General features: G+C 38.5%; 1 protein-coding gene across 1 annotated transcript in view; it reads right to left on the minus strand.

Moving 5' to 3' along the window:
- Positions 1-12,604, minus strand: part of clstn2b (calsyntenin 2b) — a 202,137-nt gene that overhangs the window by 19,055 nt on the left and 170,478 nt on the right. Inside the window, exon 9 of the mRNA XM_060888779.1 lies at positions 4,478-4,640. Within this exon, the coding sequence (XP_060744762.1) occupies positions 4,478-4,640 (163 nt within the window). The remainder of the gene's footprint in view (positions 1-4,477; positions 4,641-12,604) is intronic.

Here is a 12,604-nt window from a genome sequence, read left to right on the forward strand (position 1 = left end):
TCCTCTCCTCTCAGTGACACACACTCATTTTCTTTTCAACAAAAAAGGAGTTGAGAAGTGAAAGTGTGTGTGCAACATCAAAGGCCATTTAAAGAGGCTTAGTTCTGCTTTAGTCTCTACACTCATTTCTTTATTAGTGGGCCGTAATCTTCTCCTCGGGCCACCTCTCTACAATATACGCGACAAAGAAGCACTATCAGAGCAGAACAAACACATATTAGACTCATCTGTAACCACACACACACACACACACAGTTTTTCCAGGATTAATGAGGACTGTTTTGGGATTCACAGAAGACAGTGTATTTCAAAAGGACAAAAAAACTCTATGAACAAAAAGTGTGACTAATGGTGTAACATTTATATTTAATTTTATCTGTGCCACAATTTTATCCAAAGGACTTTACAATTGAGAAATAATGCAATCCAGGCATCCTGTTCAGCACAGACACTGACTAATACCAAAATGTGAAATGTCACTGGCTGCAATTTTCCCCCTTTAGAGCCTGCCATGTGGAGCAGAGACTTCATATAATTCTTAACAGTTCTGACTTTCCTGAACTAATAACTAACTAATGATAAACATTTCTCTTTTGCATCTACAACACTTTCAACACATTTAGCCAGCAAAGGTTTAAAAAAGTTTTAAAATAATTTATGATAAGAAATCCTTATTAAATGTCACCTTTGCAGAAAAACAGACAAGTTTAAATGTAAAGACATTTCTATATAATTTGGGGGAAATATAAATAAATTTTATATTATAAATAAAAATTAAAAATATCCTCCACCAACAGACATAAAAAAAAAAAAAAAAGATTCTTATGTAAATGTGTGGGAATGTCATGAATGAAGGTGAACAACAACTTTATTCAGAAAGGTTGTAGAAAAATCCAAATGGTGAGACAAAAACAAGGTCACATAACAAGCAATGGGCAGGAAATGTAAAGTGGGATAGACCAGAAAAAAAAACAAGAAAAACAGAGCAGGAAAAAAAAACTCAACAACAACAAATAGTCCATGACACAATGAATTGCTCTGTAATGACTGGGACAAAATACAGAGTGTATGTGTCACTTCGTGTGAGTGCACCGAGGGTCTTTATGTACTGTAGTGGTGAAATTGAGTCCAGGTGCATGATCAGTAACCAGGAGAGTGTGAACGTGACTACTGCTGCATCCCAATTCACCTACTTATTATATGCTCTAAAAGTTTGTCCTTTTTTTGTGAAGAAAAAGTCCATACATTTGAGTGTGTAGCAAAAGAATATGCAACTATTGGGACACACTCATGTAAACTCATGTAACACACTCATGTAAACTCATGTAATGGAAGAGAACATTGTTGTTCACGCACAGTACATTCAGACTCTACTATATCATTTCCTTGACCGTTCCCTTCATTTATTTTTGTTCACACTTCGTTTAAACCTCTCTAAAATATACGCTCCATAAATATTGACGCATCACAGACGTTACACTCGTCCTCCATGTTTGCATGCTGAATTCAGCAAAGCAAAACGTCACAAAATAAACCTCTTCCTTTATCACGCAAAATGCTGTCCATAATATTAGCTGGAAAAGTTTCTCTGAATTCACATTTCAAAAATCTCCCGGAAATAGTAGTAATAAAAAAAAATAAAAAATAAAAAAAAAATTCAGCAGTCAATTCCATAATAAATAAGCCATTATTGAGAATAATAAATAGGTATAAATTATTATGTAATTATGCTACTATTTAGGATGATTAGTAGAATTAGGAGTTCCAGAAGAATGTGTGAATTTGGATTTAAAGTCTATAAGGCCACTAATTCTGTTGTTAGCATGACATCTTATTGTAAATCTGAGAATCCTGAGGCATCCAGAGATCTACCAGCTCCAGTCTGAATCTACGATACTAAAGAGAAGATGTGAACTCCATGTGATCTTTTACATCTATACAACATTTGTTTGACCGTATTTTTATAATCACACCCTCCAGTGTCACCCATATGAGGATGAGGTTCCCCTTTGAGTCTGGTTCCTTTCAAGGTCTCTTCCTCTATCGTCTAAGGGAGTTTTTCCTTGCCACTGCTGCCTGAGTCACCTCAGACTTGCTCATTGGGGATAAATACATACACACTAAATCTATCTAATATTAATCTTAAATTTTGTATTCTATTAATCTTTATATTCATTCATTCATCTTCTACCGCTTATCCGAACTACCTTGGGTAGAAGGGAGCCTGTGCCTATCTCAGGCGTCATCGGGCATCAAGGCAGGATACACCCTGGACGGAGTGCCAACCCATCGCAGGGCACACACACACACTCATTCACTCGCGCAATCACACACTACAGACAATTTTCCAGAGATGCCAATCAACCTACCATGCATGTCTTTGGCCCGGGGAAGGAAACCGGAGTATCCAGAGGAAACCCCCGAGGCACGGGGAGAACATGCAAACTCCACACACACAAGGCGGAGGCGGGAATCGAACCCCGACCCTGGAGGTGTGAGGCGAACGTGCTAACCACTAAGCCACCGTGCCTCCCAATCTTTATATTATTCTTTATATTAACCTTTTGTTCTATGTTTATGTTCTGTAAAGCTGCTTTGAGACAATGTCAATTGTAAAAAGTGCTATAAAAATTAACTTGAATTGAATTGAATTAAATTTATAACACTATTTATAAAGCTGCTGTTAGCATGCCTCTGGAAGTAGCTAGTAGTATTAAGCAATTGCTAGCTTTATTTTACTGTATTTCATTATTACTGTGTTAATCAACTTTAATGTGTTCTGGAATGTGTTTTAAAACTGAGTGTGCTTTAGGGATAAACTGAAAATGAACAGAATTATGCGTATTGCAGGTAACGAGCACCTACGATTTTTTGTCATGACACTTTTTCCCTGCATGCCTGAAATCAGAATATCTAATTCATTTCCCATTTGCTCCAGATCGTGATCCTGTATATGTCATTATTTTAATTTCTTGCTTGTTTACATTGCAGAAATTTCTCATTAAGCTTTTCTGTAATTCCTACTGTATGCTCCCTTCCCTTCAGCTTCCTACACATTTTCCTACAGTGTATTTTCTCCGTATCCATGTGTGACCCTTCATTTATTTTTCAGCTCTTGTGTTGGAACAAACAATCCATCATGGCACACAAAGGAAACGTTGAGGTCAAGGATCATCAGGAAAAGAATGAACCATTAGTACATTAGTCCTGAGATGGCTACAAGATCATCAAGGCTGTCTTGAAGTAATTAGGTATTATGCAAGCAGATCCCTACATTAGCCTTGTTGAATCAGCTTTTAACATGTATGTACGAGATGAGAATAAAGCTGAAATATTAGTAATAGTAAGGTCTTAATTTTGAGTCTGTAGATTGTAAAATTGCTTTAACAATTTGGATGTATTTGACTTCCACAGAAAAAAAATGTGCGAGCAGTTATCTTAAATGGCTAGTTAGATTTCATGGTTAATAACTTTATGCCTAATAACCTTTATCTGTATTCAGATTTGATACCAAAATGGGATAATGGCTTTAACCCTATCCTTACACTCCTGGAAACTCTGGAAAAAAAAGTCCGAATTCATTATTCACCTCACGGAATTTGAACATATCTTTATTTAACTCCTGAACTTCTACAGTTCCTCAAGCACCTTGGGTTCATTGGTCAATGTGGATTAGTCATGGATTAGGATCTCATGCACTCTTTTGTCTTCACTCGCATTAGTAGCTGCTACACTGAGTCATTCCATATTACTGTACATATTCTAAATCATTCCTTTTGGAACAATTCACCAGCTCTCATTGAAAACTAATGGTTTCTGGTTGATTTGTTCCTGTGAGTAGCTTTATGTGTAAATGCTCCCTAATTGACCATAATTTTATTAAATTAACTCATGTTGTTACAGTAGGTTTGTTGCATTCCAGAAAGACCTGAAACTTTCAGTCAGTATCTACAATTACAAATGACCATTTAATGTTTCAGGAAGATTATCTTTTAATATTAATAGAGCTTGAACAATTTAGAATGATGAAAAACACACTCCAAGAATGTCTATTATTTTTTAAATTGATTTAAATACCAATAATTGAAGACTAAAATGGAGGGAGGGGAAAATGGGAAGGACATACATGTATCCAGAATCACCCCTAACACCCCTAAAGAATTCAAGCTACATTGTCCGTAATGTCAAATATTGCCTCAATCTGTTCATGCATGAATATTAAAAATTGGATCCATTAGATAATATACTACACAGAAACGCAATATCTGTCGGGATAAACCTTACACACATCAAATGCAAAGAGCATTTAACCTTGATAGAACAAGTTAATAATTTCAATGTGTCGACCGAATCAGACAGACACCACGCTGACAGGCAAAAAACAGGTCAACAGTTCTAAAATCCTACTATGAACAATTTAATCCATGCCTCACTATTATTCCACATTTATATTTCAGCCATGACTCCACCCACTGACCTTGCCAGCAGGCTCCGACGGTGAGCTGTACATCAATCTGAGACGAGTGGATCGGCCAGTCGTCCGTCACCAGATAGGGGTCATATGTCACGCCGTCCACATACAGCGTCACCACGGGAAACTCGACATTTATGACATAGTAATGCCACTCCTTATCACAGATCTGACAGAAAGAAAGAGGATCTTATATTATAGTCTGGAACGATGTTACACATTGTTCGTTATTAATATTAATACTATTAAAAGATTACTGTTTTACAAATGAATAAATAGAACAGTTTTAATTGGACATCAGAAGCAGCAGAAAGACTCCAAGATCTTGAGATTTCCTGCACAAATAAAGCTGCTTTGCGATTCTAGGCGAGATCTTTACAAAACGAGGTAAAACAGCTGGAAATGAGGAAAAGAAAAAGAAGGCGTGCTTGTGAAGAGGTAGACAAGTGGGGGTCGTACGTTAATAGTCACCGGCTGAAAACAAAGGGGTTTAAAATTTCACACAATGTGCTTAATTTCAATCAGGAGAGAAAGAGAAAGAGAGGCATCTCTCATACACACACACACACACACACGCACACACACGCACACACACACACACACACACACACACACACACACACGTACAGTCAGGTGTGGTGTGGGAGAACAGGTGGTCGGAGACAGTGTCTGATAACCAAGAACAGAACCAACAACAGCAAAAAAAAAAAAAATCAAAAATACCTGAAGACTTACAACATGGAAATAAAGGCTTAACCTTGGTTTTAGGTGCCTGATGTCATTCCTGAGATAGAAGTGTACTCTGAGGTAGCCCTGACTTATACAGCACCACAAACAGACCCACCCCTCCTCCTCGAGCAACTACCAATAATATGTGTCCCCTCACAAATATTACCTGCTTCGGGTTTTGAAAAGAAACAATCACAAATACAACAATGAAAATATTTTACCATTACAAAAGCCAGCAAAAGTCAATAAATAAAGACATGCCTGACCTTCGCTATGGCAAAATCAATACATATAGACTTCAAAAGCAAACAGCTACAGGGATGGTACAGATGATAGGAATGAAATATTTTTTTAAATATAAATATTTTTTGCCTCGCACCTCCAGGGTTGGGGGTTTCCTCCAGGTACCCCAGCTTCCTCCCAGGTCTAAATACATGCATTTTAGGCTGACTGGCAGCTCTAAATTGTCCGCAGTGTGTGAATGGGTGTGTTATTGTGTCTGTGTGATTGTGGCTCGCCTTTGTGCTCTGGGACAGACCCTGAGAATAAGTGGTACAGAAAATGGATGGATGGATGATGGATGGATGGATAGATGGATGGATGTTTATTTAATGCCCTTTTTAGATATCCAGTTATGTAGTAATACAGATCACTATAAATGAAGAATAAAACATAGTAAACAAACCATTAACGTGTTTTATTCTATTGCTATGCCATAGTGTGGTTGAATATCTAATCATTTAGATACTTACAGCAATTTGTCTGTAATAATTCACAGGTTTGTATTGATGCGCTCGCTCTAACATTGTCTCATTTGCAGAGACTTGCATAGTAGCTGCTCCACATAAACCGATTAAAATGTGTATTGGTTATTATTGGGGGATTTGAAAATTGGTATTTGTAAGGAGTCTCCAGTGTCAAGTAATTTGCATGTTCTTACACATCACCCCATTACTACACTCTCTCCATTGGCTACCTGTAGGTGCATGCATTAGATGTAATACACTGATGCTTTAGACTGATGGTATTCTTAGTCTGTGACCTAGTGAATCATTCATTCACTCACTTATTTTCTACCACTTATCCGAACTATTCTCGGGTCACGGGGAGCCTGTGCCTATCTCAGGCGTCATTGGGCATCAAGACAGGATACGCCCTGGACAGAGTGCCAACCCATCGCAGGGCACACACACACTTTCATTCACTCAGGCACGCACTACGGACAATTTTCCAGAGATGCCAATCAACCTACCATGCATGTCTTTGGACCGGGGGAGGAAACCCGGAGGAAACCCCCGAGGCACGGGGAGAACATGCAAACTCCACACACACAAGGCGGAGGCGGGAATCGAACCCCCAACCCTGGAGGTGTGAGGCGAACGTGCTAACCACTAAGCCACTGTGTCCCCCTTAGTGAATCAGTATCAGGATATATTCATTGTTAGGGACTTCAAAGCATGTCTTTAAGTCGCTCTGGATAAAGATGTCTACCAAATGATGTAAATATAAATGTGAAGGTAAATTTGTATAGAAGGTAAAGTCTATAGGATGAGGGAATTTGTGGTTTCTTGGCAACATCACCAAGGCTGGTGAGGGAACAACCTTTTTTAGCAGCTTTAACATAAAAATATAACATGTTATTGTTGGCAGATCGCTGTCCAATAATTTACTGAGTAATTAACCAATATATTTTGGAAGTTAATAGTACTGATTAAAGTGTTAATGTATGGCTACTCACTGTGTGGTTGTTTCATAGTTCTGCTCTCTGCTTAGTCCCTGCATAGCTATCTAACCATGAAACATTGTCGTTAAAGTAACACCAAACTGAATCTGTGTAAATTCAACTGGAAGTAAGAAGAAGCACTGTGGTGATGAGGTGGCAGTTGATCATCTTTGACAATTTTGGTGCAATCACTTGCAATCTTGTACTGTATATAATCAGAATAAGTAGAATGGTAGAAGGCAATCGATGAAGCATGTCGATTAAACATGGCAGAGCAGAAGGAGCCTATTTTTTTTTTATTTCAAAGGAACATATTGCACGTTTCCGCTCTAGTGAAATGCCATTGTTGTCTCTAGCAAATACTGCTACTGAATAAATGTGGTAATCAGCTTGAGAAAGGTTACAGCCCTGTAGGGTCATGTCTGGTTTGTCACAATACACCAGAACTATCTGATTACAAGCTTAAGTATGTTAAGTAACTTATTACTGAGGCAGGGATAGCTCAGAGTTTAAGGATGTGCAAAAGTAAAAGGTTTTAAGTTAATATCCTGAAGGGTCTCTTAAACCTTAGTCCACTTAAGGCCCTAAATTAGAGTATTATGGTGTAGCATTCTCACAGATCTGCTGAATGAATGACGGGCCAATGGATGTGGGCTCAACACAGCAATTCATTCATTCATTCATTCATCTTCTACCGCTTATCCGAACTACCTCGGGTCACGGGGAGCCTGTGCCTATCTCAGGCGTCATTGAGCATCAAGGCAGGATACACCCTGGACGGAGTGCCAACCCATCGCAGGGCACACACACACACTCTCATTCACTCACGCAATCACACACTAGGGACAATTTTTTTCCAGAGATGCCAATCAACCTACCATGCATGTCTTTGGACCGGGGGAGGAAACCGGAGTACCCGGAGGAAACCCCCGAGGCACGGGGAGAACATGCAAACTCCACACACACAAGGTGGAGGCGGGAATCGAACCCTGACCCTGGAGGTGTGAGGCGAACGTGCTAACCACTTAGCCACCGTGCCCCCGCCACAGCAATTCATAAAAATGATAAAATATGTTAAATATTATAAAATTAGATGTCATGCATTTCCATGACTACATATATTTAGAAGAGATTTTTCATGAGCATGCAGTAGAAATGCAACATATTTTGATTAAAGAGGAGAAAGTTAGATGTGGACTGTGCAGTATTTTATTCTAATGAACAATTTTCTCGCAAAAACTGTTTTAAAAAAAATTGAAGTGGGGCATAAATTTTGGACTGTTAAAATGAGGTCACTGGCCAAAAAAAGGACGAGAACCCCTGATGTTGGGTAGAATGTAGAATATTTGTTGGCTGGGAAACAAGGCACAAAAGCACAAAAAAAAGCTTCTTTTTTCATTTCTATGCCTTCAGAGGATTAGCATGAAAAATCCCACAAGTAACAAAGCAACTGAACAGATTGTGCGATGTATCTTCAATGCCAGCATGATATAACCCCGAAACATTAGGCTAATAAATACAGCCAAATGTAATCTACTAATTCTCTCTTTCAGGTAAGAGTTAAACATGAAGGAATCAATACATGTCTATGGCTTCACCTGACCTCCTTAATCAGTCACTGCAAATATTTGCAAGCTGACTCTTTAGTTATTCTGCCAGCACTCCTACATAAGACAGGTGCATGCGTATACACAAAGGCCACTAAAGGTTAAACGCAACCGCATCCGGTTAAGCCCAGTCCTCTACAATGTCAATTTTAAATTGCTTTTAACAGTAATTTGACTCTTTTGTGTTTTAATCTCTAAAAAAAAAAAAAAATAAAACATTTTGAGGTCATGCCACAACACTGGTGGATCTCAGAAAGAAATAATCACATTTAAATCTCCAACTTCAAAATTCCAGGCTTCAAAAGAGCTTTGAACCATTATCTACAAACACTGGGTAGGGGATGTAAACAAGCACAAAAACCACATGGTGACTGAGAAATTCACCTTGTCTGCCTGTCTCTGTGTATCATTGTGCATGCTCATGAAAGGCAAAATCTCTGTCTAAGTCTAAAAGACGGATTTGTCAACGACTCATACTGTATTAAGCAATATTTGCTTATTGAATGAGAACGTGAGACACCATTATCACCAGTACAAATCACTAATGCTTACAAATAAATGTTGTCACTATTCAGTCGTTAAACACTGTAATTCCTTAAATTCCTTAAGCAAGGAATCTATACATACAGTATGTAAAAACATATGTTTTCACCTAAAACCCAGCTACATGTAAGGTTCTTAAAACCAAATAACCAGAAAAATCATTAATACTTGCTGACTTTAGTAAAAGTGCAAAATTTGATGCTGACAAATAGTGAAATCTGTCTGCCGTAACATGTGTATCAACATCAAACTGCCTACCGGTTTGCTTTTTGCTTCACAATCTAAAAGCAGTCTCATTACTGCTGAGTCCTCAAGACATAATAGAGCGTCTCGTTTTCCAGGAAAAATTAAGATGGCAAGCAGCTTTGTATGTCAGCTCGTTTTCAAACACCAGTGTTAGCAGAGAGAGAAATGATTCTTTAAATGGAAAATGAAGACTGGGCAAACAAAACCCTCAGGGGATTAATGAAGGGACAAGGAAAATCATGACATGAAATAAGCAGTGAGAGAAAGAGAGAGAGAGAGAGAAAGAGAGAGAGAGAGAGAGAGAGAGAGAGAGAGAGAAAGAGAGAGAGAGAGAGAGAGAGAGAGCGAGCGCAGTACTTGATTCTCTCTATAGAGAGCACAAGAGGGAACAACATCAAAGCGACATTTCCACCGAGAGCTCTTCTTCTTTTTTCGCATCCCTCCCTTTCCTCTTTCCTCTGCTTTTTTCCCCCAAAACAAGAAGAAATGTAATTTCTCTACCACAAATCTCAAACCAACCAGAAAGAGAAAGCAGGTTGAAGAGACAGCAGAGAAAGATGGGGAAAATGGGCGAATGGGTAAAAAAAGATGCTGATGCCAGGCTATGAGAATAGGACAGAGAGAAAGAGAGATGTATGGCTTAAATGCTTTCGGTTCACTCAAGCAAGATAAACTGAGGGAAAGGGAGAGAGGTGATGGAAAAAAGAAAAAGAGACTTGAGTGTAGTGGGTGGAGTTTGTGGAGCACTTCCTAGAGAGATTGATGAGTTGTGGGGACAAGGTGACTCTCAGGGAGAAAAATAGAGGAAAAAAAGTGCTGAAGAACAACAGGCTGCTAGACTGGAACTGTGCTACCAAACTGACCCATTTGCATGGAACCAGCTGTATGGGTTGCCAGATTGGGTACCCTGTGGAACAGACATCCTACATATACAGATGAATTGTACGGTTTCTACCAGTATTCTGTGAGCAAGGCAGCTTTAAGTCATGGCCTGTGTAGAAACAACCAGCCGGCAACAACATCAGATATTTTAAAAATGGAAATGAGATTGCAGGTAGTGGAGCTTTAATTTATAATATAATTATGTAAATCCTTCTACTGAATAAAGAGGAAAGGAAGGCATATTCACTCATGTTTAACAGAGTAATTGCACTGCAATCATGTCTATTATATATATATATATATATATATGAGAAAAGGGTAGGATATATTTGTGTGTCTACTGGCAATTTTGTGTTTTCAACTTTGCAGCCCATCTGTTACCTTATCATTATCATTCTTATCATCTATCTTATCATTTTCCAGATCCATCAAAAGTTGAGCATTAAATGTGTGGGTGCTAAAACATTTCCTGCAAATCACTAATATGCCAATGCGTGTATTGATGGTACAAATGTATCACATGACCCAAAAATATTGGGTCTAATAAAGTGGCCTGGAATTATAAACTGTGTTTATATCACTACTGAAGCTGATATACTTGCAACTGTCTTGCTGAAAAAGGTCCACTAGCCAGTTTAATATGCGATCACAGGTGATGGAGCAAGAGTCCAAGAGTCCAAGTGACACCCTTTTTAGTAGAAAGTAGCATAACGTATACTCAAAAAGCCGCTAGACGTCATCAGAGGTCATAGTCCAATCTCCATATCTACATTATTTGTATCTCAAAATGTGTTAGATAAAGAAGGGTATAGTATAACCAAGTATAGAGTATAGAGTATGAATAGAGTTATAATCAGAATATAAAACAAGTTAACTAATTTCATTCAGTAAAAACATGTTTGATCTTAACACCACAAATTATTTCCATATATATAATATAAGAAAAAAACAACAATTTTTACAAAATAGTATAATTTCTATTACAACTGCCAAAAAGGGCAGATACTTAATGCAGAGCCAAACATCCAGTGTGAAGAGCTGGACATGATCCAACTCCTGTAATGTTTAATCCCTAACCCTAACCTGCAAGATGCTCTACAACATGAAATAACATATTTAATCAGCCTGAAACACACAACATTTTCTCTGCCCCTGGATTTTGTTTCCATTCTGCCCAGGTAGGAGCTGTTAGATAGGGTCTGACTTCACACCCTGGACTGTTGGTTCTGCAGTGAAGGGTAGTTAAATAGAAGGAGCTTATTAGTAGTGCATAGTCACTAAAGTAAAGAAAGTAAGAAAGTAAATGATTACAGATTGAACATCTTGTTCTTGTTAGTTGTAAATATTTCCTACAGGAGTTCTTAAAGCAATGAACAAAGAATTACATGTGTGGGACAAACAATGGTGAACAGTAATTGGTCGATGGGAATATTGATCATCAGGGAGTAAGTGTTGGAAATAATAGCGATCAGTGATTTGTTGTTAGAAATAATAATGGTGATCAGAAGTTGATCATTGGGAACAATTGTGATCAGTGATTGGTCTTTGGGAACAGTGGTTAGTGATTAGTTGTTAGGAACGGTGGTGATCAGTGATTGGTCTTTGGGAACAGTGGTTAGAGATTAGATGTTAGGAACAGTGGTGAATGGTGATTGATCATTAGGGAAAATGGTGATTTGTCATTGGCATCATCGATTAGCCACCGGAAATGTACGCTTGTGCAAAAGCAACTCAGTCAGGCTTTACACACTGGTGGAGTTGAGCAAACCTGCTCTCTCAGCGAGAAACAAACAGCATTGATGTGAGCTTGAGAGCCGAATCAGGGCAGTCACTACCACATACGGAAGGAGTTTGTCACTGGACACTAGATTGGATGGTTTAAGTATACAGACAAAGTTAACAATCGTGCATATAATTGTACAAAATAACCTATCTGGTAGTTACTGGTGTCAGGGCATGTGACACTTTACACAGCATGAGCACACATTGTGTATATTTGTGTTGGTGTTGGGGGTGAAATTCTACTTATATTTCTGAGTTGTATTTGTGTTGCCGTCATCCTGTATTTTATGCTGGCAGACTTGGATTGCTTGCTGTGTTACATACAAATATGTGTGTGTGTGTGTGTGTGTGTGTGTGTGTGTGTGTGTGTGTGTGTGTGTGTGTGTGTGTGCGTGTGTGTTTGTGTATATGTTTGTGTTGGCTGTACTGCAGATGGAATAGGTCATTAAGTCTAGCGGAACTGATTGTAAACCTCTCAGTCCAGTACACACACATACACACAAAGAGAGAGATAACAGGAGGAAAAGTACCGCCAGACAAAATGGCTACACCTTATCTTTGTAATCTCTGTCTCATCTCTGCCCCATTCCTACAAGACATCAGTTAATTTATCTTTCATTC

This window comes from Tachysurus vachellii, chromosome 15 (assembly GCF_030014155.1).
Source record: "Tachysurus vachellii isolate PV-2020 chromosome 15, HZAU_Pvac_v1, whole genome shotgun sequence".
In the NCBI taxonomy this organism is placed as follows: Eukaryota; Metazoa; Chordata; class Actinopteri; order Siluriformes; family Bagridae; genus Tachysurus; species Tachysurus vachellii.